At 46.7% G+C, this 27,446-nt stretch overlaps 1 protein-coding gene across 1 annotated transcript; it reads right to left on the minus strand.

Annotated features, from left to right (window-relative positions):
* Positions 1 to 3,106: 3,106 nt before the first annotated feature.
* PRDM4 (PR/SET domain 4) lies at positions 3,107 to 25,396 on the minus strand. Its single transcript, XM_038756750.1, has 11 exons — positions 25,264 to 25,396; positions 22,364 to 22,497; positions 21,339 to 21,524; positions 18,338 to 19,132; positions 16,101 to 16,250; positions 13,406 to 13,524; positions 11,228 to 11,313; positions 9,273 to 9,400; positions 7,543 to 7,857; positions 6,708 to 6,876; positions 3,107 to 5,302 (listed from the first exon to the last, which is right to left on the minus strand). The coding sequence occupies exons 1-11, from the start codon at positions 25,272 to 25,274 to the stop codon at positions 4,990 to 4,992; spliced, it is 2,406 nt and encodes an 801-aa protein (XP_038612678.1). The 5' UTR covers positions 25,275 to 25,396; the 3' UTR covers positions 3,107 to 4,989.
* Between the last annotated feature and the right edge of the window lie 2,050 nt (positions 25,397 to 27,446).

Below are 27,446 nucleotides of genomic sequence, written 5' to 3' on the forward strand. Positions count from 1 at the left end.
CCCTCGTGAGACAGAATGAGAAGCGCCATCTTCATCGCAGGGAAGCCAAATGATCTACATTCTTCCATCCCTTTGAGGTTGGCACCAGGTAAAGATGCTGATATGAAATATGACTTTCTTTTACTCTCATAAGTCTCCCTGATTCAGAGACCACTGCCTTGCTAAACCCCTTGGACTAACCGATTACATCCCAAACTGCTATATATGCTAAATATATTTACAAATGCACTACAGCTTCTGCTAACAATGTCGCTAGAGAAGCAGCTTGATGTAACGGATAAAGCACAGGCCTGGGAATCCTGGTTCTGCCAGTTTTCTGCTGTGCGCCTCGGTCATCTCATCTGTAAATTGGGCGTTGGGACTGTGTCTGACCCAATTTGCTTGCATCCACCCCAGTGCTTAGTACACTGGCACACAGTAAGCCCTCAACAAATACCACAGCTCAGCTCTCAACGAACTTCTAAAGGAAGGTGGGATTGAGCATATAAACCAATTATAGTTAATAATGATGGTATTTGTTCAGCGCTTACTATGTGCCAAGCACTGTTTTAAGCGCTGGGGCAGACCCATCCAAGGTGATCAGGTTGTCCCACGTGGGGCTCACAGTCTTCATCCTCATTTTTACAGGTGAGGTAACTGAGGCACCGAGAAGTTAAGTGTCTTGCCTGAGGTCACACAGCAGACAAGTGGCAGAGCTGGGATTAGAACCCATGTCCTCTGACTCTCAAGCCCGGGCTCTTTCCACTAAGCCATGCTGCTTCTGTGAAGAGGGGATGGGTGGGCCCAGTTTACATACTGAAAGAATACCGTGGGAGTATTATGTAATCTAGCAAGGGAAATGAACAGTTCGAAAGTCACGACATGCTACATGGGCCAAAGTGATATTACAGCTTCTCTTTGGCCTCTACTGTGTGTGCCAGAGAATGGTTGTGAGACAGCACTCTGCAGATATTGGGTAGAGACTGATATTGGGTATACAATCAATCAATCAATCGTATTTATTGAGCGCTTACTGTGTGCAGAGCACTGTACTAAGCGCTTGGGACGTACAAGTCGGCAACACACAGAGACAGTCCCTACCCAACAGCGGGCTCACAGTCTAGAAGGGGGAGACAGAGAACAAAACCAAACATACTAACAAAATAAAATAGAATAGATATGTACAAGTAAAATAGAGTAATAAATATGTACAAACATATATACAGGTTGTATATATGTACGTACAACTAACTTTCAGGGGTGGGGGTGATGACTATCAAATTAAGAAAAATTTCCTTGAGATAAACCACCACCACCCTCTCCCCAGAACGGCTGTTGCTTTTTCTCAACCTACACAAACCCTGTCCTTTTTCTCCTTTGTCAGTAATAGGGCCTGGTTTGGACTAGAACTGGAGTTGCAGATTTTAGAAGGACCAGGTCAAGTGCTTTCAGTGGTCGCGACCATTCACAGAATGGAAAGGTACTTTGGGGAAGATTCTTGAGCTGAAATCTTAATCACTAGCCAGGGAATTACTTTAGCCTTCCGTTTCGGTAACCAGGTCTGAGATGCATCTGAAGAGACTGGCTCCTTAGTATTTACGTTTTCAGCATGAGGTGTTATAATGGTAATAAAGGAGTTTATTTCTCCTTGTGGGGCCAACCTGACTCACCTTGTTGAGGCACTTCAAAATGCCACCCAAATGAGTGCCTAGCGTTCAATTTGTGCGTACCCTTGGAGGGCCGTAGTCTTAAAAATCTGATGGTGGAGGGAACTAAGGCACAACAACGTTTTCAAACTTCTTGTGTGGCTGTAGACTTCAGTATAAATGCACAAGCAAGGATTAGGAGCCTCTTACCTGTAAACTCAAGAAAAGAAAGGCCAGGCATGTTTAATTAATTAAATCCAAGCAGAATTACAAAATGGTATTCTTGCTTTAACGCTGTCGCATTCATTCATTCATTCAGTTGTATTTATTGAGCGCTTACTGTGTGCAGAGCAGAGTCTGGTCTGCAGAGTGCCCAGCAGTGCTGGACCAAAAGGGGCTTCAGCATTGGTGAGTTTGGCTTACATCTTGTCATCATCATCATCATCATAATAATGGCATTTGTTCAGTGTTATGTGCAAGGCACTGTTCTAAGCGCTGGGGGGGGGGATACACGGAGATCAGGTTGTCCCACGTGGGGCTCAGTCTTAATCCCCTTTTTACAGATGGGGTAACGGAGGTTCAGAGAAGTTAAGTGACTTGTCCAAAGTCACACAGCAGACATGTGGTGGAGCCGGGATTAGAACCCATGACCTCTGACTCCCAAGCCCGGGCTCCTTCCACTGAGCCGCGCTGCTTCTCCCAAGTTGCCACATCTTTCTGCAGTCCTGTATTTTAGCTGTCAACCCTAGTAAATGGCCATTATGTAAATAATAATAATGGCATTTATTAAGCGCTTACTATGTGCAAAGCACTGTTCTAAGCGCTGGGGAGGTTACAAGGTGATCAAGGTTGTCCCACGTGGGGCTCACAGTCTTTATCCCCATTTTACAGGTGAGGTAACTGAGGCCCAGAGAAGTGACTTGCCCAAAGTCACACAGCTGACAAGTGGCAGAGCCGGGATTTGAACCCACGACCTCTGACACCAAAGCCCCGTGCTCTTTTCCACCGAGCCACGCTGCTTCTCTATGGAAAGCATTATGATGGGTGATGTGAGGCAGTAAGAGGAAGGACAAGATACCAAGCCACTGTCCCTGGGGGAGACCCAGAATTGAATTCTAAATATAAACTTTGTTTGGCCCGAGTCTTAGTGCCTATTTCATTTCCACTGTGCCTGCTTCCCCCTCTAGAATGGAGGAGGTGCTTCCCTTTCCTAGGGGATTAATATTTATGATAATGCTAACTTTGTTATTTACTTTGTTACTTTACTTTGTTACTTTATTTACTTTGTAAATACATCCAAGAGGCTGCTTGGCTGGAATGAATCTAAAGCTGTAGCAAGCAGCTAACAAGGAGTCAGCCCCCTGATCCTAGATTCGATCAGAAAGGAGAACCTGCCTGTTAAAACAAAGCACCCCCCACCCGTGGAAAGAGAACCCCGTCCCCCCACTTATTTCTGCAATACGTAAAGTCACAGGTACCCCTCTTTTTAAAAATGCGTTTTAATTTTTCCTAGAGGAATACAGATCTGAATGAAATACATTCATTCCATAAATATATTAGCAGCAATATCTTCCCACCAGTGACACCTCCACTCCCAGTCCAGAAAACTGTGGTTTTTACATGAATTTGAACATTATTGGCTTACTTGTTTCTGTCTGATTCACCGTGGAAGCCAAATGGGCCTTCTAGGCTCAGAGCCTGTGCAGATGACGGAACCGGGATCCGGGATGATGGAAACTGGAAGGAGACGAGGTCCGTGAGGTTCACCACAACTTGCCAAACGGGGTGGCAGCCAAGGAGCCAAGGTCTGGCTATTCGTTTCCAACGAGGTTAGCTTCCAGATTTGGGTTAAAAATTTGAGGAGCCCTGTGCAGAAACTATTGAAAACGACCCCATTTGTGAACGGTGGAAAAAAAAAAAAAAAGACTTGAAGAAAGAAGCCCATTTAAGGTGGAAAAAAAAAAAAAAAAAACGAAGAAAGAAGCCCATTTAAATCTGTTGTGGGTTAGTTACCTGAATGGGGGTCTAAGAGTGGCCTGACATTTCTGAGCTAAGGCTGCTTACCTTAAAAAAAAACAAAAAGACATTTCACTGTCCTTCACAGTGCTCAAAAAAGAAAGCAAGTTGCGGAGTATGGGATACCTGATACTACTTTGTTGACCCTGGCCGAGATGAATCATTGGATTTAAAAACATTTACTTAATAGGGTATTAAATGGAATTAGGCAATTAGAGGGGTGACAAATGAATCTGTGTCAGGGACAACCATGAGGCATGTCCTGGGATGGAACATTGAAAGAAAGGAGGAGAAAAGTGAGAGAAGGAAGATAAAGGGAGGGGAGAAGGGCCTCCTGCCCTGCCAGATATTGTACCGCTTTAACTCTGATAGAGTTGGTTGGGGTTTTAAATCAGAATTGCACTGGGTTCACCAGGTTTCCCAGAGAAAGCCCAGTCACAACAGCTTCCCTGCCAGTTGGTGTCATCCACAGCCTTTCCACTTTCCTTTCCCACACCGCTCCGGTCTTCTTCAAAATCAGAGCCTACTTTCTTCCTGCTCCTTCTACACTTGAGGCGCGTTCTACATGCCGAGCCTCTGCCAAGGGCTCTGCGCCTGTCCTGGAATGGGGTAGCTCAGGGCCACAAAAGAGGAGCTGCTTTTAACTTTGTGCTTGCTGCCAGAGCCTCAAATTCAAGCCTCGAGACTGCAGTAAGTCACCCATGATCACATGGCAGGCTAATTAGTCAGCAGGATGACCACAACCCCACGACTTAAATGGAAGGAGTTTCTGCGGGCTGAGAGAAAGAGTTGCAATTTGTAGTATGTTTGCTCAGGGCCCTTTTGAGGGGCAGGCGGTAACCTGCAGCTGCTAGTCAAGGGGCCGCACGCCTGAAATCCCCAAGCTTGGTGGTGGCAACTGGGAAAAGCAGAATTACCGGACCGACACGGAGTCCTCTTTCAACTCCACTCCCTCCCCGTAATGGAAGCGGTCCTGGCCCAACCCTGGTAGGGACAGTCCAGTTTCACCCGCACCCTAGTGCTAGCCCTGAGTTTGATTTTTTTTGAAGCCTTCAGAGGAATTCCTCTGTCGCACTTCCATAAACCTGTGAACCTCGTGAACTTGACCCGCTCCCGGTATACTGCTAAGACTTAAAATGAAGTACGTGCTTTTCCGTCCCCCTCATCTCCGCGGACTGTTTTCGTTATAGAAGCATTTCCTTATGAACGCTAAGTGCTTTATCCATTCCCCGTCAGAATGTTTTGGCTGGAGGCTGGAAATCCGATCTGCATATAAGGAGGTGATGGCGGGTCACAAATTATCCTTGGGTTTTTTTTTTTCCTTTTTTATCATTTATATATTTTTCCCTTATTTATGTCCAGAGAGGGAGTCCTCTGCTGCGTACGCACCACTGGTAATCCTACAGTCTTCGGTCCCCACAGAGTCTGGTAGTTCCTCCTCTTCTGAATCTTCCTCCTCCTCTTCCTCCTGGGCAGACAGGCTAGAAGCGGGGCCTTTACAGATTTTCAGGTGGCGGGTGAGGTGATATTTGGTCAGATAAGCCTTTGAGCATTTTTCACAGACGTAATCCCGCTTTCCTTCGTGGGAGTTGAGGTGCTTTTTTAAATGATTTGTCCTCAGAAAGAGTTTCTCGCACTTGGGACACTTGATCTGGCGTTCTCTGCAAGGGTATGGAAAGGGGAAAAACTGAAGCTTGGGACGCAAATCGAGCATTCATCACTATCAAAAGTACCTCGGTGGCGGAGCCTGGTTTTAGGTTCTTCACCGCGGGGGCGGATCTGTGAGAGTGTAGGCCTCCAAATACATTCACCCACCTGCCCCTTTCCAAGAAGGATGCTACTCCTACTTCCATGCCCTTCTATTTCGAGAACTTCCTCTCTCTCGCCACAGCGGTCTGCAGAGTGCCCAGCAGTGCTGGACCAAAAGGGGCTTCAGCATTGGTGAGTTTGGCTTACATCTTGTCATCATCATCATCATCATCATAATAATAATGGCATTTGTTCAGCGCTATGTGCAAGGCACTGTTCTAAGCGCTGGTGGGGGGGGGGGGGGGGATACACGGTGATCAGGTTGTCCCACGTGGGGCTCAGTCTTAATCCCCTTTTTACAGATGGGGTAACGGAGGTTCAGAGAAGTTAAGTGACTTGCCCAAAGTCACACAGCAGCCATGTGGCGGAGCCGGGATTAGAACCCATGAACTCTGACTCCCAAGCCCGGGCTCCTTCCACTGAGCCACGCTGCTTCTCCCAAGAGGTCTAAAGAGGTCTAAAGCTCCATTCCCTTTACATTTGTGGGGATTGTCTACTGCCACCACAGTGCCACTGAACAGGCACCGCCCAGAATAATAATAATAATAATGAGGCATTTGTTAAGCGCTTACTATGTGCAAAGCACTATTCTAAGCGCTAGAGGGGATACAAGGTGATCAGGTTGTCCCGCGTGGGGCTCACAGTCATCATCCCCATTTTGCAGATGAGGGAACCGAGGCTCAGAGAAGCGAAGTGACTTGCCCAAGGTCACACAGCAGATGTGGCGGAGCGGGGATTCGAACCCATGACCTCTGACTCCAAAGCCCGGGCTCTTTCCATTGAGCCACGCTGCTTCTCTATCCAGAGGTACGTTGGCTGAGTTTGGCTGATGGGGTTGGCAGGTGACTACTGCCTATGGACACGCACTCTGGGTTGTTTTCAAGCCTTAGTATGTTGTGGGGATTTTCCCCCCGAACTTCCCTTTCCCTACGTGGGGGTGCATCTCCCGGGAGAAATGTTGCATTTCACAAAAATCTGCTCCCTCCTTGGCCCGAGCCTGGCTCACGCAGCGCTTCCTGGGCCAAAGAACAACCAGTCAGCACTCGCCTCAAAGCCGGGAGCTGTCCCTCCCTAACCCCACTGCACCATTAAAAACCTGGGGACCAGTTCACTGTCATCTACGGCCGTCTCAGCGGGCAAAAAGCATCCACCTCTCCAGCAGCGAGGTGCACAGACGCAGATCATTTCCCTGAAACTGCACTAGTGATGCTGGGGAGTGAGGATGGGAAGGGGTCCTGGGTCCCGGGGATGACTTACTGGGTGTGGGTAAGCACGTGCTGCTTGAGGTCCTGCCGCCGCATGAACAGCTTGTCGCAGTAATCGCACTTCAGGTTCTTCTCCCCGGTGTGGATGACCATGTGGGACTCCAGGTGAGCCTTCTGGGTGAAGGACTTGTCACACAGAGCACAGCGATAGTTCTTCTGACCTGCAGCATTGACACACAAAGCGATCAGAGGCGGCCACGCTAACCAAAATTGGTTTGGGTTTTTTGGGTGGTGGTGGTGGTTTTCTGTTTTAATGGGATCCGTTAAGTACGTACTATGGGCCGGCCACTGTTCTGTGCGCTGGGGTAGATACAAAATAATCCCTGTCCCACATGGGGATTAAGACTGAGAGCCCGATTTTACAGATGAGGGAACCGTACAGAGACGTTTAGCGATTTGCACAAGGTCACACAGCAGATGTGGCAGAGTCACAATTAGAACCCAGGGCCTTCCGACTTCCATCCCCTAGGCCACTCTGCTGCTCCTACTGAAATTCTTCCCGGTGCAACAAGAGCCGACTTCTTATTCTACAACTGGCTCACCCAATTGGAGGGAGGGAACAAAGGCTTCGACTGCCGTGATCGAAACAAGTCACATTTGCAAGAAAAATTTTCTTTTCTTTTTAGGAGTTTTAGGGATAGCGGAGTCTGTACCTCTGATGGGTCTTAGTGGTTTTATTTCCTACATCCTTGGTTCCCAGGATGCTTTAGTAACGGTTGGTCTGGTAACCAAGGACATGTCAAATTCCAAAGGCTCGCTCACAAAAGGTGAATTAAGTTTTTGTCCAGGAAAAAAAAAAAATCTGACCTCTTCCCGGCATCCCTCACCTGTATGGATCTTCAGGTGCGTCCGCAGGTTGCTGGGATCACTAAAAGCCTTGCTGCAGAAATCACACTTGTGGGGCTTCATGCCCATGTGGCCCATGAAGTGGACATGAAGTTTTGAAGGGGAGATGAAGGCCTGTGGACACATTGAGCACTTCCACTTCCTTTCTTTGTTGTGGCCCGGCCCGTGGCTGCTCGTGGGGCCCTGGCTGGGCAGGTGATTGTGGATGTGGCTGTTCAAGTGAGCCTTGAACTCTGTGTAAGAATTGCACTCCTTGCCACAGTTACAGATGTGCACATCTGGGTGTTCTGGGACACCTACATCCAAGAAATTCGTCATTAGGCTGTCTTCCGACGCTTCAATTTACTGTGTCTGTTGCTGGCTCCACCTGACTCGGAAAAGATTTCTGCCTCACTTTCCTACAGCCTAGCTTGACTACTTTCATAAACCCAAGCACAACCACACACTGCTTGTCATATTCTAGACCGTGATGCTTCCTAAAACACCTAGGACTTGATAGGGACCAAAAAAATTTAAAGCTCCTATAAGGACGTCCCCAGAGAAGTTCATTTTACACTTAACCTGCTGCTGGTTTTATATCAAATTGTAAAACAAATTGTAACACAAATTGTGTTGCCAATTTGTACTTCCCAAGCGCTTAGTACAGTGCTCTGCACATAGTAAGCGCTCAATAAATACGATTGATTGATTGATTGATTGATATCAACATTATGCATCATCTGAGAAACTCTTACGTTTTCTTAACGTTTAAAAAACACCCAGGGTGACGGCAGGACAGCCAGCCTGAGGTAGGTGACTTCCCCTCACCTGTTGTATGCAGTAGTTCCAAAGACAGGATCAAAGCCTCAGATTACTCATCATCATCATCAATCATCAATCGTATTTATTGAGCGCTTACTGTGTGCAGAGCACTGTACTAAGCGCTTGGGAAGTACAAATTGGCAACATATAGAGACAGTCCCTATCCAACAGTGGGCTCACGATTGTATTAAGTGCTTACAGTGTGCAGAGCACTGTACTAAGCGCTTGGGAAAGTACAATACAACAATAAACAGCCCACAGCAAGCTCACGGTCTACAGTACTTCTATAGCATGCTTTCTTGGAGGCCTTCCCAGACTGAGCCCCTTCCTTCCTCTCCCCCTCATCCTCCTCTCCATCCCCCCATCTTACCTCCTTCCCTTCCCCACAGCACCTGTATATATGTATATATGGTTGTACATATTTATTACTCTATTTATTTATTTATTTATTTATTTTACTTGTACATTTCTATCCTTTTTATTTTATTTTGTTGGTATGTTTGGTTCTGTTCTCTGTCTCCCCCTTTTAGACTGTGAGCCCACTGTTGGGTAGGGACTGTCTCTATGTGTTGCCAATTTGTACTTCCCAAGCGCTTAGTACAGTGCTCTGCACATAGTAAGCGCTCAATAAATACGATTGATTGATTGATTGATTGATAGGAGGAAATCCACCCAATGTGCCTATAAGAAAGGCTTGTGTTCTTGGAAAACAAGGAAAACTCAACACTGTAGCGCTTGTTCTGACCCTGTGCACATATCACAGCTGTTCCTGCCACACCATGATACGCCGAAGCCACAGAAGCTCGGTTTATTCCCTAATGCCCCAGAACCATTCTACCTGAAAGGCAGAGTGAAAACCTGCATTATGGCAGCACAGAGTGGAGGCCCGCCCACCCGCTCAGCGGCTTACCGATCTGCTGGGCGTAGTCCCGGCTGTAGTAAAAGAGCAGTTCATTTTCAGGGGGGATATCCTGTGAGGTGCAGAAGTATATTTTTCCATCGTGGGGATAAGCTACGAGATTCTGCTCTTCCCGGTTCCTGAATCAAAACACAGCATAACTGAATAACTATGATGGTCTTTGTTCGGTACTTACTCTGTGCCACGCACTGTTCTAAATGCTGGAAGAGATGGAAAAATGGTCAGGTTGGGTATAGCCCCTGTCCCCCATGGGGCTCCCAATCTAAGTGGGAATTTAATCAATCCCAATCATCGCTTTAATAATAAAGCCACTTTAATTTGCACCTACTTAATGCTCAACATTGGGGTGGATTACAAGATTGGGCCTAATCCCCATCCGGCCTGGGGTTTACAACCTGTTTTATTCCTCGTTTCCAGATGAGGAAACAGGCCCAGGCAGGTTCAGTGATTTGCCCAAGGTCCCCGAGAGGCCAGGTCTCCTGACACCCAGAAACAAGCTCTTTCCATCTCCCCTTTTGGAGTTGAAAGTCACCACTCCGGTAGATGATGCACTTAATAATATTTCTCAAGGTGGCATACCCTTCATATGGGAAATAAACTCTGATCCCTGGATCGTTCTATACTCCCCACTTCCACCATCAAAAGGACATTTGTACAGAAACAGGATCCTGCTGGCGTTTACTAGCTCACGATCCACGATCGGTTGTGTGTGATCGTAACGGCCGTCGGAGAACTCTGTTCACCAGCACACTGCTGCAAAAGGGAGGGGGGTGTGGGGAATGAATATCTCTGGACTTGTATCTCCTCTCTCGATAAAGACTATAAAGGGAATAGAGTAGAAACAATTACAGGAACTGAAACTATTCACTCTAAGCCTCGCTACTTGATCACGCTGGACAAGACGACGCCCAGGGGAGCAGAGGCTGAGCACTGAGCGTTCCCTGATTATATGGTTAGTTTCAGGAAAGAAAAGCCAAAGTATAAAATCATTTTAATGCCTGAATAAAAGGATTATATCATCTTTGCTTGCTAGACAGGGAACCAGCCAATACTGGAAGGAAATAAGCACAAGTAAAGTAAAATAAAGGACTAAAATATTATTTTTGACCCCTGAAGACTGGGGCAAAGAAAAAATAACAATCCGTTTCCCAGGGACAGATACAAACTAACACACCACAAATGGAGAAACTGGATTAAAACTGCCCAGCATGCTGGCTAATAAATCCAAGCACCTGGGAGAAATGCTCAAACAAAAGGAACTTTACCCAAAATCTGCCCTTAAAGAGTTGGCCACTACCCAGCCATTGATATCACCCCCTTCAGCTTCTCTGAGTATGTATTTCACTTCAGAAAGAGGAGGGATAAATGAAGAGAAAAAGAACATCAGGATGTGAGAAGATGGGGAGAGGGTGAAAGCATTTCACCCCTTAGATAAGTAAAGCCAACCAAGATCATCAATTGTATTTATTGAGCGCTTACTATGTGCAGAGCACTGTACTAAGATAACTCTTGAGACCACAGCATGAGTCATGTCAGGGTAGTTAAGGGTCAGCACTGTGCACACAGTAAGTGTTGAATGAATGCTGAGTGCTCGGAAAGAATATACAGGTTGAAACTAGACATGGCGCTGCCCCTCAAAGGGCTTGGTGTAACGCGTAATTTCAAAATCAAAAATAACTACTGACAGATAGCAAGTGTTCAGAAACATAAAGCTAATCCCCGGGAGCCGTGCCGTGTTCTTCCCAGCACACGCAGAGCTCCACACCTTTGGAATCGGCCCCAGGGACAGCCATACACAACGATACCGTCCCCCCGAGGAAAACGAGCCCAGACCGGTCGTCAGTTGGATTCAGGCTCACTCCTGATGCCGACCGACACTCAGGCAGCGAGACTGGGGCCTGCCAATCATCTGACACGCAGCCTCGAAACCCAAGGTGCGGCATTACCTGGCTTTGCGCACGAACATCATCCAGTTACATTCGTTCTCGTCAGTCGTAATGATGTAAAACTCCAAGACGCCGTTGTGGTACATCTGCCAGCAGGAAGCAAAATGCCTATGAAATGCGCTGGCTGCTCAGGGTTAAAACAAAACACTGAATTCGAGTCACCGATCAGTCACTCGGCCAAGGCACTGGCTGTCTTAATTTCTGTCTAAAAAAATCACACGCACTTGTCTGGTTTTTCTACACTTTCCACAGTGCCCCCACCAACAATGGAGGTCACTAAACTACCCTAAAGCAAAGAAAGGTGATATTTACACCAAACTTCCCTCCTTTCATGTACACTAAAGGATCAGCCGCGGCCCTGACCTGCTACAGTATCAGAGGCACAGGAAGGTAGCCCGTTTTCCGCCAGGATGATGCAGAGGAAGCTTCTACTGAGAACGTAAAACTCGGTGTCCGAATGCCAGCTTTCATAACATCTCCATGTAGAGCAGTCCAATGGTCTCTCCTTTTCTCCTGAGTTTCGCAGCCAACATTCCCCCAACCCTCCTACCCACAGAACTGGTTGTTCCGCCCTAGCTTCTGGTTTATTAAGTCTCTGTAAAAAGCCGGGGGAGGTGGGGACGACAAAGGCCACTGAGGGATGTGGCCACGAGAAGCCTAGCTCTATCGACTCCCCGTGTATTTCCAGGAACCTTTCCAGGCCCCACCTGGAGTCCTTCCCAGCTTTCCCATCATTCGGTGAGAGGAGCAGCAGGATAATAATAATAATAATAATAATAATAATGATGGCATTTGTTAAGCGCTTACTATGTGCAGAGCACTGTTCTAAGCGCTGGGGGGGCTAGAAGGTGATCGAGTTGTCCCGCATGGGGCTCACAGTCTTAATCCCCATTTTACAGAGGAGGTAACTGAGGCTCAGAGAAGTTAAGTGACTTGCCCAAGGTCACACAGCGAACACGTGGTGGAGTCGGCATTCAAACCCGTGACCTCTGACTCCAAAGCCCGTGCCCTTTCCACTGAGCCACGCTGCTTCACATTATTAATATGAATAATTTCTGCTATAATTTAAAGATATGTACATAAGTATCGTGGGGTTGGGAGTGGGGCAAACATCAAATGTCCAGAGGTCACAGACCCAAATGCATAGGTGATGCAGAAGGGAAAACGAGCCAGGGAAAAGAGGGCTTAAATCTGAGAAGGCCTCTTGGAGGAGATGTGACCTTATTAATGCTTTGAATAACAACAATAATAATTGTGGTATCTAAGTGCTTACTTTGTGCCGGGCACCGTACTAAGCGCTGGGGTGAATACAAGCAAATCAGGTTGGGCAGTTGGGCAGAAACTCCTGCTACCCGCCCAGGACTTCCTGACAACCAATCAACCAAATGACCCCCTTGCTGCATGAGTAGATTGTTTCTTTCAAAAGAAAAAAAATCACTTCAGATGCATTCCCAGGCAGTAGCCTCAGTTTCTTCCTTATAGCCTTAGTGTAAGCCCAGTGTACCGGTTCCCCGGGGCAGAAAGCTACAGTAACTTCCTAGTAGGACTCTACACAGGCTGCATCCAGAAAACCAACAAATTCTCCACCTCTGCCCAACCCCATAAGGGGGCCTGCAAAAATACTGATTTTCTTGCAATGCCCGCCCATAGTGAGAGCTCACCTCCTCCAGGAGGGCTTCCCAGACTGAGCCCCTTCCTTCCTCTCCCCCTCTCCACCCCCTTATCTTACCTCCTTCCCTTCCCCACAGCACCTGTATATATGTTTGTACATATTTATTACTCTATTTATTTATTTTTGTACATATCTATTCTATTTATTTTATTTTGATGTTTGGTTTTGTTCTCTGTCTCCCCCTTCTAGACTGTGAGCCCACTGTTGGGTAGGGACTGTCTCTAGATGTTGCCAACTTGTACTTCCCAAGCGCTTAGTACAGTAAGCGCTCAATAAATACAATCGATCGATTGACTGATTGATAGTGCTCTGTGATACAGCCCTCTGGGGCTCTCTCAATAAATAACTGCAGTAGTGGTTTTAAATAAAATTCATGATTCTTAGCTCTGGCTTTAGAAAGAATCAAACACACTTTTTCCAAATCAAACACACTTTTTCCCTCTCTCTCCACCCTCAATCCTGCTGTCGGATTTCAGGACGAAACACCACCATTCTCCCCAACTGACCTTCCAGATATGGTTAGCTGCTTTATCTGTCCAATCTGCCACTTCCATGGAGTGACTCTGCTGTCCGAGCAGAGGCCCAAAGCAAGTTCGCACAGGAATGGTTTCCCCAGTCCACACACCTAGCGATGGAAGGACAGCCAAGGTACAATCAATGGTTTGCCTCACCAGAAGACGGAGAGAGGAGCTCAGCACAAGTACAGAATCTTATCTTCGGAGCCTGTCCGTAATTGTGATCCCTCCAGAAAAGAAGGTAAATCCTGTTACTTCCTATTCTGGACAGGGGAAACACGTGATACCAAAGGAAATGCATCCACAGTCGGAGAGGAATTGTATTAGGGTAAAAAAATGAGGATTAGAACTCAGATTTCCCGACTCCCAGACAAGTCCATACCCTTCACCACATGTTCCATCAATCAGTCAAATCAATGGTGCTTATTGACCGTCCACTGAGTGCTAAGATCCTAACCCAAAGCTTGGGAAAATACAACAGAGGCAAGACACGTTTCAAACCCTCAAAACGCTTAAAATCGAATGGAGGAGCAGAAAGATATAAATTATTTACAAATCCTGGGAGCAGGAAGATCGAGGATATGCCAACGGAGAGTTAATGCCTAAAGGGAGATCTGTAGGCATTATTCCATGTTCTTCTACTTCAAAAACACACCACTTAGGGAAAAATAAATACGACTTACTAGTCTCTGGCAGCTAGTCCCCTAGATGGCAAAATGTTTCTTGGTGTTTTTCCATCAAATCTATTACTTTCAGAAGTCTTAGCTATAAATTTCTGATCACCCATTAAGGCTCTCAACCCCACTTTGAGAAAATCAGGAGTGGTAACCCCACGTACTATGTCAGTTTTAGGAAACTGAGGTAACTCCAGCAATCCACAACCACCTTGAAGGATAAATGAACACAAACGCAAGTGTTCTGCCTGGCAATTTCCTCCCAAGGTGTCTCCCAAGCACTTCGTACAGTGCTCTGCACAAAGTAAGCACTCAATAAATGCAATTCAATGAAAGAATGAAATTTTCACCACACCCTCTGGCATTATGGAGGTGTCAGAGATAGAGTTCCTTTTAACTTAATGGTATTTATTTCGTTTTTACTTTGTGTCGAAGCACTGTATTAAACACTGGGGTAGCTGCTACTAAGGAAAATAAGCACCAAAAGGCAAAAAGAAATCAATCAATCAATCAATCGTATTTATTGAGCGCTTGCTGTGTGCAGAGCACTGTAATAAGCGCTTGGGAAGTACAAGTTGGCAACTTATACAGAAACAGAAACATAAATTCCAGAAAAGAATGTCAGAACAGCACGGCCTGGTGAATACAGCATGGAGTCAAAGGACTTGTGTTCTAATCCCTCCGCTGCTGTGCACCCTGGGGCAAGTCACTTAACTTTTCTGTGCCTCAGTTACCTCATCTCTAAAATGTCGATTAAGACTGTGAGTCCCATGAGAGACAGGGATTGTGTCCAACCTGATCATCTTGTATCTACCCTAGCACTTGGTTTAGTGCCTGGCACAAATACCATAAAAAAAAAACAAAACCCAAAACATTACTGGATCAAACTAACTTGTGCTTGGAGGGAAGGAACTGTACTTTGACTGTTCTCCTTGCTACCTACCCTAAGGTTTAAGGATACACCCCCTAACTTCCCTAATTCTTCTCCCCTAATTATAATAATCGTGATATTTGTTAACTGCTTATTATGTGCCAAACACTGTACTAAGCATTGGAGTAGATACAAAAGAATCAGGTGGGCACAGTCTCTGCCCCACATGGGACTCACAGTCCCAAGTAGGAAGGAGAATAGGTATTTCATCCCCATTTTACTGATGAGAAAACTGAAGCACAGAGAAGTTAAGTGACTTGCCCAAGGCAGGCAAGAGGCAGAGCCAGGGTTAGAACCCAGGTCTTCTAACTCCCAGGCCCTTGATCCTCCTCTAGCAAATCCTCACCCACAAAATCACCTTGAATCTACTGATATTTTCCACTCAAACAGCTTCCTGTCAAAACAAACCCCATACACCTAGCACCTGCTCGGTGAAGGAGCGTTTCTTTGCATGTTTTGATTCTGGAACGCTCAACCTTCAGCGCAGACCCTCTGGCCCTGGTATCATGGGATTCAGTGAACGATTTCGTGCTCCCCTTACCACTTCTCACCTGATTTTATGGTCTCCAATCACATCTCCTCAGCTTGCATTTTTCCAATCTTTTCAATCTACCCTCCTAGGGAAGTAACTCATCCCCAATCACCTTGGCTGTCCTCCTCTGGCCCTTTACGGGGATTATTGTGAGTCTCCTAAAAGTGAGGTCACCAGAATTGCACAAGTTAATTCCCAGTGGAGGCATACCTGTCTCCACGGTCTCATTTCGATGGCACTGGCAAGAGAGTTCAGGTCTTCTAAGACCCAGGCCAACCGTGGGTCCTCTCCCATTCTGCCGCTCCAAGAAGGTAGGCTTCTCGATGACTTTTTACGCCTGATTGGTGGTTTAAGGCACCGTTAACACGTCCTTTCTTTTTGATCCAGTCAACAAGCAGTGACAACAAGCACCAATGCCTGACAGACAGCTGGGATCGCCCCAAGGCATGCCTCGGCCTTCTAAATACAGCCCGCGCGTGCTCTGACTCGCCTCAACCAGAGAAGGGGAGGAAGGGTGGGGGTGAGTGTTTGTGGTTCCGGGGTCCTTACCGACATCAGCTCCCATGAGAGACTGCCGCAGGACCAGCTGTTTGGGGAGGGAAAGCCGGGCTCGGCTCTCGATCGGGGTGTCTGGAACAAAAGTCACTGGCCCGTGATCCGGGCAGTCTGACGGGTAGGCCCGGTCACAGAGGGTGCACCCTGAGGACGGAGAAGACAGAAGGGTGAGAGAAAGGAAGAAACCAGCTCAGACAGACTGGCTGCTTTCACTTAAGCAGAACCTTCCGCACTTACTAGTAACAGTATTTATTAAGCATTTATTGGTGCAGGGCACTCTACTAAGCACCAGGAGAGAATGCACAGGTGGGAATTAGATAGGTCCCCTGCCCCTCAGGGGGCACACGCCGAGCCCCAAATTCTGAATTATTATATCTTCTCGTCCCTCAGATATATTCTTCCCTTACCCTCCCTCCCCGCCCCCTGTCATGGGTTTGGACAAGGTTGACTTTATGTTATTTTGCTCAACCAAATAATATCTCTTTTAGGGTCACTGAGGTAGCACAGGTGAGGGAGAAACCAACGTCTCATTACTTCGGTCACTACATTAACCAAAAACCTGACTAGAGGACAGAGCTGTGTTTCTCGCCCCAAAGACTGATGATAGGTTCAGACTACACTGAATGACGATAAGGAGTTGATTTGAGATGTTACTTCTACCCCTTAGGGGGTTATACGGTTACAAAGGATATTACAAAATTAAAATGACAAATGCAGAGCCGCCTGCACACTTTTAATGCCTTGCTCCTTTTCGACATCTGGCCAGTCAGGTTTTGATGGCAGATATTAAGACTAGTGATGGTGTAAGAAATAAGCAGTAACCTCTTTCAAATGGCAAGTTAAATTCTTTACTTAATCGGTCTACCACACGTTGCTTCTACTCAGTGCCTTCAGTCCTCTTTTCCCCGGCTTCCTCTCCCTTCTCCGTCATCCTATGCACTTGGAACTGTGACCTTTGGGCACTTGATATCGGTCCCACCCTCAATCCCACAGCGTTTATGTACATATTTATAAATTATATATTATAAATTACTTTTATAGTCACTTGATAGTCATCCCACCCTCAATCCCATTGCATTTATGTACATATCCACAAACTGTATATTATAAATTACTTTTATAGTCACAGCTGTCTCAAACTGTAAGCTTGTTGTGGGCAGGGAACATGTATGCCAACTCTGTTGTACTACACTCTCAAGAGCTTAATACAGAGCTCTGCGCATAATAAGCGCTCAAACAATATCATCGATCATGATGATGATTTTCTATACTTCCTTTCTCTACCTTTCAAATTCAAGTTTCCAGCTAGAATGTTTCTCCACCCCTTCTAATTTCACCTGCACACTGCTATTCCTTTCTTCTTTCCAGAGACCAGCACGCAAATGTTTTACACCAAAGACCACTGACTGTGATCACATTGTTTCCATTTTCAATGTTAGGAAGAATCTATTCAACTTTGAAACGGTACACACGACTACCACACTGAAAGTCTGATCTATCCAGCTATGTGGCTACGCGGTCACCTAAGGCAGGTTTTCAAATACCTCTAAATATATGAAATTGCAGTTCCTCATGATGAATCGAGGCTACCAGACCGCACACTTTCAGAGGAGTACAGATTCTTGAGTCCCACTGGATAAAATCAGTTCTTTCCTATACCCTGACTATTGAGAAATCAAGATAACCTCACTGTGGGGATCCCATCACCACAGGCGCAGATGAAATTCAGACTTTACAGCGCACAAGCACTTTGTGAGATGAGACTCAATCGGCCAATCCAATGAGCCTAAGTGAAGAAACTTGCCACTTTCTATCTTCTTCGAAGGGAGGGGCTTTCTAGAGGTTTACAGAGAAATGCAAGAAGCTACCCACTTTTCTGGTTCAAAGGGCCAGCGCCCCGTAAACCTAAACTCGGCAAAGGCCAAGAGACTCGAGTTCCTGGCAGCTTTAGCAACCTAATGCTTTCCACTATTTCAAAGCTTCCCTCTCTTCCTCCAATGCTCCACACCCTTGACCTTCTGCTCCCAGGCTGTCACCCCTAGAAGGTACAACCTCGAACCAAAAGCCAGGAATTATTGGGGAGAAAAATCAGCCCTCAGTCACTTCAGCCACAGTCACACCACAGCACTGATTCAACATCAGCGGTGTCCCCGTCTACAGTAAAGGACAAAGCGGCCCCCTGCCCATGACCTGCTCTGTTTGGGGGCCGCCAGAGACAGAAGAGGACTTACATATTGTAAACAAGGTCGCCATGTTCTCTTTATTCGAGTTGGAGTCCTCCATCTGCAGGGACGGCGGCACGAAAGCCAGGTTATCCGAAGACACGTCGACGTGGCCTGACCCCATGGCCACCTCCGGAGTGATGGAGGAAACCGCCACGGGCTCAAGGCTGAGGCCGACCTCATGTAGGGAGACGGGCTCCAGGGAGGCAAGATTGTGCGAGGTAGAGAGCGCCACGCTCACAGAGTTGGTGCTCATGGCCACAGTGTGGATGGAGTCGGTCAGGGCGCCGTCGGGGAGCCCGTTAACCCGCCCAGCGATGTGATCCGCCTCCATGACCACGGGAAGTTCCAAACCATTCCCGTGAATGGGCAGGACCCCACCGTGGCCCACGGGGTCCGAGGCCAGATTGCTGCCGACGGGGTCCACCGACAGAGGTTCGTGACTTCTCGAGCCGTTGGGGATCTGCGAATGCTCCCCGGGCACGCTGTCCATCGTCAGCTCTTCGGCTATCCCGTCGGTTGAGATGGGGCTGGTCACCCGAGAGACGCTCTCCATGGTGATGGTCGTGTCCAGTGTCACCTCGTGACTGTCGCTGGGATGGAGGCTTTGAGGCCCGTGGGAGCTCACGGAGCGAGAATCTATGGAGACAATCCCCGTTTCCAGACCAACGTTCCCACTGGACTGGTAGGGATCTAGTGCTGAAGGGTTGCTAGAGATCGAGAGGGCTGGGTTGCTATCGACGTTTATCGAGTTGGGATGAATGTACTGAGGAGGAGGTCTGTCGGCTAAATACGATAAGATGCCTGGAAGAGAGAGGAAATGAGAGGCCGTGAGCAGCAGCGTGGCTCGGTGGGAAGAGCCCGGGCTTGGGAGTCAGAGGTCATGGGTTCCAATCCCGGCTCTGCCACTTGTCAGCTGTGTGACTTTGGGCAAGTCATTTAATCTCTCTGTGCCTCAGTCACCTCATCTGTAAAATGGGGATTAAGATTGTGAGCCCCACGTGGGACAACCTGATTACTTTGTATCCCCCAGCGCATAGAACAGTGCTTTTCTGCACATAGTACGTGCTTAACAAATGCCATTATTATTATTATTATTCACTAAAGAGTACTCCAAATGTAATTATTTCAAAACATTGTTATTCATCAAACATACCTAGATAAGAATACTTTCAGGTCTAGCTCGTTGAGTTCCAAACGCTTAATACAGTGCTCTGCACACAATCAGCGCTCAATAAATATGACTGAATGAATGAGTTGAGTCAAATTAACGGTCTTTTTTAAGCTATTCTCTCACTCTAAATTCAACACAACTCCTGTGAGATCCCGACGTCCTACTGAGAGTCTCCAATTAGAAATTAATGCAGATTACAAATCATTAAAATTAACCGGACAGCCTCCCTCAAGATCTTCCTTTAACAAGTGTTCGCACCCGCCGTAAGCACAGGAGAGATGCACTATCGGAAACCATTCAGTGGTGAAATCCTAGAAAAGCCGCCCAAGACCCTCCTACCCAGGAAGTAAAACTTAGTAAGAAGTAATTAGGTCTAATCTTTTAAATTAGGAAATGTATCATGCTTCATTAGATCTTTGTGAAAACAGGACACAACTGAAGTTGCTTTCTGGCTGCGGTTGGGAGACAGCTCAAGATTTTAACACAAGAGAGTGCTTCTAGACTGTGAGCCCACTGTTGGGTAGGGACCGTCTCTATACGTTGCCAACTTGTACTTCCCAAGCACTTAGTACAGTGCTCTGCACACAGTAAGTGCTCAATAAATATGATTGAATGAATAAAGAGAGGGAACTCCGAAGCAGGAGGAAGGGATGCTGTGGTGGCTGCCCTTAAAAAAGAACCTTACGAAGGGTAGATATTTGGCGTATGTGTGGGGGACGGGGGGAGGAGGGAGTTGAAGTGTTTTAAAGAAGCATAAAGCGTTGCTCTTAGATATATAGGTGTACCACTGGTTCCAAATAAATTATACTATAGAAAATCCAGGGATTTGTCACACGCCCCACCCAACTTTACATCCAGTTGCTGGAGGGAAGACAGTGAGCCCTCCTCTCCTCTTCCTCTCCTGGCTCCACCTGTGCAGCTTCCCAATCAGCAGCTTGCAGACCGAGGTCTCCTCTTTGGCAGGGGTTCAGGAGGGAGAAGCTGAACAGATGGGGAAGGAGTGGAAGGAGCAGAGATTTCTTCTCTCGCATCCCGATTCTGCGCTGCCTTCGGTTGAAGCAAAAGAAAAGCCAGCCTGGCCACTTCCCGCTCTTCCACTCCTCTTCTCTCCCACCCCAATTCTGTGCTTGGCTTTAGAGGAGCAGGGGAGGAAGGAGCAACTGCTTGTTAAGGAATTGATGTGCTTTATCACGGCTTCCTTTCAGCGGCTGGAAATGCCTCTGGGCTGAAGGGATGCCTGGTCTCCCGGGTGATGAAAGTAGACAGGTAGCCTAGGTGGACAGAGGTGCTGCAGGGAGGGAGTCGGAACGGAGTTGACAGAGAATGACAGGAGTCATGGCTGGCTCACACAAAATCGGCTCGCTGCCGTTTGGAGTAAGGAGGCAAGGCCAGGTCCCAGCCAGATATCTGACCATTGGGGTCTCTCCTGGTCCCCCTGATTATTTTCCTGCCCTCTTCCTGCTGGGAGTGGCGGGAGCCGAGAATCCTTGGATAGGGTGGAAGGAAACTAGGTTCAAAGTGAGCAAGAGAGTTCCTTGAATTAGTCGAGGGGCTGCCGGTGGTCGAAAATGAGTGTCACTTTTAATTACCTGTAAGGCTCGGTTGTCATGTCAGAGCTGGCTCCAAAAAAGAACCCAATTAAATTAAAGTCTAGGGAAAACCGTATCCCACAATACAGTGGCTCAAAATACACCCACGTTTTCAAGGAACAGGGGACAGACATCTCCTGGGGTACACCTGTTCTGCATTAGGGTGACTGAAAGACAAAGAAATGTTACCTTTGCCAAAGTTAGTTCTAGCTCACTCTTCCAAGCTCCAAAGAATCACAGAACTTACCAGGTAGAATGTGTCTGAAATAGCTGCTCTCCAGGTGAGGGTAAGGTGGAGGAGGTAGAGTGTAGTTTCTCTCGGGTAGACCACACATCACCCCTCGGTCCCCAATACCCATTGGGAGCATCAGAGACAAGGCAGAGGGCAGGGAGCTTAAGGAGGGGCCCAGGTTGGGAATTGCCACCGGCAGCCCTGGGGGAGGAAAAAAAGAAAAGCCATTACAAGTCGGTGGAAGAGTGACCATCACAGGCTTCTCATGAATTGAGATCAACAAAAACAATCCCGTCCAACACTTTCTCCAATAGAATACCATCCCTCGATTACAGATGTTTCTACACAGACTGCCTAAATTGAAGTGCTGCCCAGTTTACATATTTCCACATAAACTAAGAATGTGCAAAAAGTAGGGTCTTGAACTATAAATGGCCAAATCAGGATACCCAATTTTCTGTATTAGCAGGAAGGGTCAAGTTGACCCATTCTAGATTTCAGCCTTTGGCACAGTCCAACGATTATTCCTCACGGAGGATGCCAACAGAAAATAAGCTTTGGGGTTCTGTGCACCATTTCAATGCTAAAAGCTAAACTAAAACTAGGCATAGCCCTGGGGGAGGGCTGGGAGCGAGCTCTCAATGTTAACTGCCGCTTTTGGAAAATTGTGGCACCTCGGCACCGAGCTTTAGGCACACCGCTGATTTTCCAGTTCCAGCCAGTCACTGCTCTGCAGTGCCCAGATGATCAGTGAATATGTTACGACTTCCTTAGTGAGGGATTCCTACACTAAAAGGAGACTTTTGAGGATTAGCCTGTATCTACCCCAGCGCTCAGTACAGTGCCTGGCACATACTAAGCACTTAAATGCCCTAATTATTATTATTAAGTGCCTCCTTCCTCACCCTTGCTGGGGCAATCTTTCTTCTGCAGTTTAACGCAGAGTGATAACCTCCCACCTGAATGGAATGGGCAAACCAGTTAAGGGAATACTTTATGGAACCTCTCTCCTGCCATTCCCTCTGAGCTCTCCAACTCACCTGGGCCAGGGATGGCATTGTGAGTGGGTGACGCGGCCAGCCCCAGGTGACTTCCCGACACTGGAAGGGCATTGCTCACGGAAGATGAGGTCAGCTGCTCCATCCCCACAGGACTCAGGTTCATTTCATTCATTCTAGGGAAAAGTACAGTCGCAGGCTCTGAGTCACTCAACAATCCTTCTTCCAAGTCCCCTAATGTTTGAACACTGTGACCCAGCCTCAGCCAAAACAAAGATTGCTTTGCTCACTAGCATTTGTGAAGTGAAAAGAAGAAAAAGAAAAGAACAGGTCGAGATTTAAAATATATATATTTACCCTTTCTTCAAGACATGCAGTTCATGAAGGAATAACCTGCTAAAAATAAAACCCCTACCCATCTGCCTATTCTTTTTTCTTTCTATGTACGTCTACAGAACTTTCAAAAGCAGGCCTCAAATGTCAGGTGGCTGCTGCTTCCAATAGGACCACACACAAACGGTGAAGCAGTCGAGTGCTCAGGGAGTGAGAAAAATCCCTTCCGGTTTGCTTCCTGAAATTGGACCCGGTCTGATTTCTTCCAAGCTCTAAAGCGAAAGCAAACACTAACTTGCCCGACTGAGAATAACACGTATAAAAATGTTTTCCAATATGTGGATCCCTTCCCTACACACTGAAAAACCAAACCTGCTCTACACCCACATCTTTTAGCCTCACCAGTGAAAGGGTAAGCTTAAAAAAAAAAAACAAGTGACTAATCGACTCATTATTTTACACAATGAACACGACAGAACAAGCCCCTAAACCCACCTGACCGCAAGAAAAGTTGTGTTTAAGACACAGCAACTTTCACCCTTTAAAACACCTGTATCTGGCGCTGCCCAAGCAGGGACTGGTATGCCAGCGGTGGATTGAGGTTCACTGCAAAACCTGTGCAGTCTACCCAAGGCAGCCTTCTGAGTTTTGTACATGTACACCAGATTTATCATGTGGCTTTTTCATTTAAACTTATTCTGAGGTTTTGAATACTTAAACAGTAAGCTGCAAACCATAACAAAAAGAGCAGCAGAATCACTGAAACTGTGTTTTAAACCATAAGTATAATTACAATGTTTTCAAAAGTACCATTCCTGAAAAAAATAAAGCCCTGCTATCACCCATCTTCCACCTGTCTGAGCAACAGGGGCACTTTATATTAAACAGTGATTAAACAAGGGTAACCAGTCTTAAGCAGCAAGTCAAAATGGTCTGCTTGATTCAAGTACTCTCCAACCTTTCAAACCAGACTGTTTTAATGGAAGAATTAAGGGAGAGCTCAGAGGATTTCAGGAGGTAATGAATGAATCACCAAAAAGCGCTAATATTTCTTCAGTGGTCAAAGGGCCCTCAGCCAAAGGCCTTGTCCGACAACTGTCACAAAATGTTATAAGAATTACCTTTTTATTTGGTTCATTTGGCACTTTTATTATCTGTTTTGATGGTACTGACACCTGCCTACTTGTTTTGTTTTGTTGTCTGTCTCCCCCTTCTAGACTTCTGAGCCCGCTGTTGGGTAGGGACTGCATCCGTTGCCGAATGGTACTTTCCAAGGGCTTAGTACAGTGCTCTGCCCACAGTAAGCGCTCAATAAGTACGACTGATTGAACGGATGGTAACCTTAGTAGCAGCCTTGATAAAGCGACCGAAAGCCCAACTAATCACAGCTACTAAATGGCATTTCGTGGCTATTCACCCTCAAATTGAGTTATCTATTAAAGAAAACTAACTTCTTATACTACACGTGTTTGTTAATGGGTATAAATGAAATGCGGCTTCTGGAGTCACGGATCACACTCCTTTCTCAAAGAAATTAGGTGACTGGTGTGATGAGCACTCAAGTAGCTTCTCTACTAAGCCACTGCAATTTTCAGTATGTTGGTGCCTTAGTAAATACTACACTTTCTCTTCTCCATTTCAAACTGACAGCCTCTAAGATGACTTTGGAAGAGGAGATAGAGACAAATGCCCAATTCTGACCTGCTTCTTAGTAATGCTTTATCCATTAATATAAAATGTACCGGATTAGGCCCTCAAGATTCCACCTACTAAGGTGGTTTTTTTTTTTTTTTTAGGAATGTTATCACTCTAATTTAACAAAATATGGCCTGCAAATTCAAGAGATTTCCTACGGATGTGCTGACATTCCCCCCAAACCGAAGCATTAGCACGCTTTACTTTCACTGTTGTTTGCCCAGGTGTTCTCTCATGTACGTACACCTGCAAACGCTCAGTCAAAAGTAGCATGACTAGTGGAAAGAGACTGGGCCTGGGTTTTCTGGTGTGAAAAAAACCATCACTGTTAAGCCCACCCCAAAGACCAGACGTTGTAAAATTAGCAGATAATTCCTCTCCCCCACTTCAAAACCTTATTGAAGGCACATCTCCTCCCTGACTAAGCCCTCATCTCACTCCTTTCTGCGCCATCCTTACTTGCTCCTTCATTCATTCTCCCTCCTGTCTCCATGGCACATATGTGTGTGTGTAATAATAACAATAATAATAATGGTATTTATTAAGTGCTTACTATGTGCAAATATATATATTGATATATATATCCATACATACATACATATATTTGCACATAGTAAGTGCTTAATAAATACCATTGTTATTATTATTATATTTATATATTATATAAATTATATATATATTATTATATTTATATATTTTATATATTATATATTATTATATATATCTGTAGATATCTGTAATTTATCTACTTGTTTATTTTAATGTCTGTCTCCCCCCCAGACTGTGAGCTCATTATGGGCAGGAATGTGTCTGCTGCCATACTGTTGTCCCTCAGGCGTTTAGTAGAGTGCTTTGCACATAGTACGCGCTCAATAAATAGGACTGAATGAACGGAGGGCAGAAAGCCGGCTTACCTGTGATGCATCTGCTAGTCCCAGGCGATTGGGAGAGGGAGTAGACGGGTGACAAAGCAGCAGCATTAGGGATCCTTCTCTGGTCTCACATCCTCCAGACTGTGAGCTCGGTGTGGGCAGAGGATGTTAGAGTGTCCTCTCCCAAACGCTTAGTACAGTGCCTTGTACGCAGTAAGCTCTTAATAAATACGGTTAACAATTAATAACAACGCTCCTGCATCCGAAGGCCTGGGGAGCTGGCAGGGGCTTCACTGTTCCGGAGAGTCTTGACGGTTCATCGTTCACGGCGGTGGGAGACGGGGGCCCTGGGTTCTTCTTCACAGGAATCCACCGGTCTGAGGGAGTACAACCTGGAGGAGGAGGAGGAGGAAGAGAAGGACGTGCGGTTGAGAGAGCAGCCCACCCACCCCACACAAAATCCGGGTCACGGGGGGGCAACGGGGACAGGCTGAAAGGGGGGCTCTAGGGTGGCATCCGGCAAGGAGAAGAGGACATTAACCGAGAAGGTTTAGAACATAATAATAATAATTATGGTATTTGTTAAGCGCTTACTATGTGCCAGGCACTGGATTGGGAGCCAGAGGACGTGGCTTCCGCCACTTACCTGCTTGTGACCTTGGGCAAGCCACTTCACTTCCCTGGGCCTCAGTTCCCTCATCTGTCAAATGGAGATGAAGACTGTGAGCCCCACATGGGACAACCTGATTACCCTGTATTTACCCCAGCGCTTAGTAATAATAATAATCACGGTATTTGTTAAGCGCTTACTTTGTGCCAAGCACTGTTCTAAGCACTGGTTGGGGCTGGGGGGGATACAAGATAATCAGGTTGTCCCACGTGAGGCTCACAGTCTTCGTTCCCATTTGACAGATAAGGGAACTGAGGCCCCGGGCGGGGTGGGGTGGGGGGAATTCTGGTATTTGTTAAGCAATATGTGCCAGGTGCTGTACTAAGCACCGGGCCAGATCCAAGCCTTCGACAGCTCAGCTGGTACAGCAGAGGACTGTAGTGGTTGCCTCTCGGTCATCCTTAGGTCGCCGGTTCGATACCAGCTCAAAGGACTTTGATGTTTTCAAGTGCTTGTCCAGTGTCTCTATATGTTACCAACTTGTACTTCCCAAGCGCTTAGTACAGTGCTCTGCACACAGTAAGCGCTCAATAAATACGATTGATGATGATGATGCTCTGCACACAGCAAGCAACTCAATAAATACGACTGAATGAATGAATGGACCCCAACCCCTGTCCCATGTAGGGCTCACAATCTCCATCCCCATTTACCAGATGAGGAAACTGAGGCCCAGAGAAGTGATGCTACTCACCCACAGTCACCAAGTCAGGATCAGAACCAGCGCTTGGCACACAGTAAGCACTTAACAGATAATAATAATAATAATAATAAATAATAATAATAATGGCATTTATTAAGCACTTATTATGTGCCAAGCACTGTTCTAAGTACTGGAGAGGTTACAAGGTGATCAGGTTGTCCCCTGTGGGACTCCCAGTCTTCATCCCCATTTTCCAGATGAGGGAACTGAGGCCCAGAGAAGTGAAACGATTCGCCCACGGTCACCCAGCAGACAAGCCGGGATTAGAACCAGCTCTTGGCACATAGTGAGCGCTTAATAGATAATAATAATTATAATGCCATTTATTAAGCGCTTACTATGTGCCAAGCACTGTCCTAAGCACTGGGGGAGATACAAGGTAATGAGGTTGTACCCCATGAGGCTCCCAGTCTTCATCCCCATTTTCCAGATGAGAGAACGGAGGCCCAGAGAAGTGAGGAGACTTGCCCAAAGTCACCCAGCTGACAAGGGGCGGAGCCGGGATTAGAACCCACGACCTCCGGCTCCTCAGCCCGGGCTCCTTCCCCTGAGCCCCACTGCTTCCAGATACCAGAGAGAAGCAGCGTGGCTCAGTGGAAAGAGCCCGGGCTTTGGAGTCAGAGGTCATGGGTTCTAATCCCAGCTCCGCCAATTGTCAACTGGGTGACTTTGGGCAAGTCACTTCATTCATTCATTCAATCATATTGAGCACTTACTGTATGCTGAGCACTGTACTAAGCGCTTGGGAAGTACAAGTCTGCAACACAGAGAGACGGTCCCTACCCAACAACGGGCTCACAGACTAGAAACTTCACTTCTCTGGGCCTCAGTGACCTCATCTGGAAAATGGGG

This window comes from Tachyglossus aculeatus, chromosome 14, assembly GCF_015852505.1.
Source record: "Tachyglossus aculeatus isolate mTacAcu1 chromosome 14, mTacAcu1.pri, whole genome shotgun sequence".
Lineage (NCBI taxonomy): Eukaryota > Metazoa > Chordata > Mammalia > Monotremata > Tachyglossidae > Tachyglossus > Tachyglossus aculeatus.

Bases quoted from the DNA above. Each gene is read 5' to 3' on its own strand.
- PRDM4 (XM_038756750.1), bottom strand. The intron at 19,133-21,338 runs GTAAGTTCTGTG...TCTCTCTTCCAG, and splicing joins TTTCAGACACATTCTACCTG to GCATCTTATCGTATTTAGCC. The intron at 16,251-18,337 runs GTAAGTCCTCTT...CTCCGTCCTCAG, and splicing joins GGCGACCTTGTTTACAATAT to GGTGCACCCTCTGTGACCGG.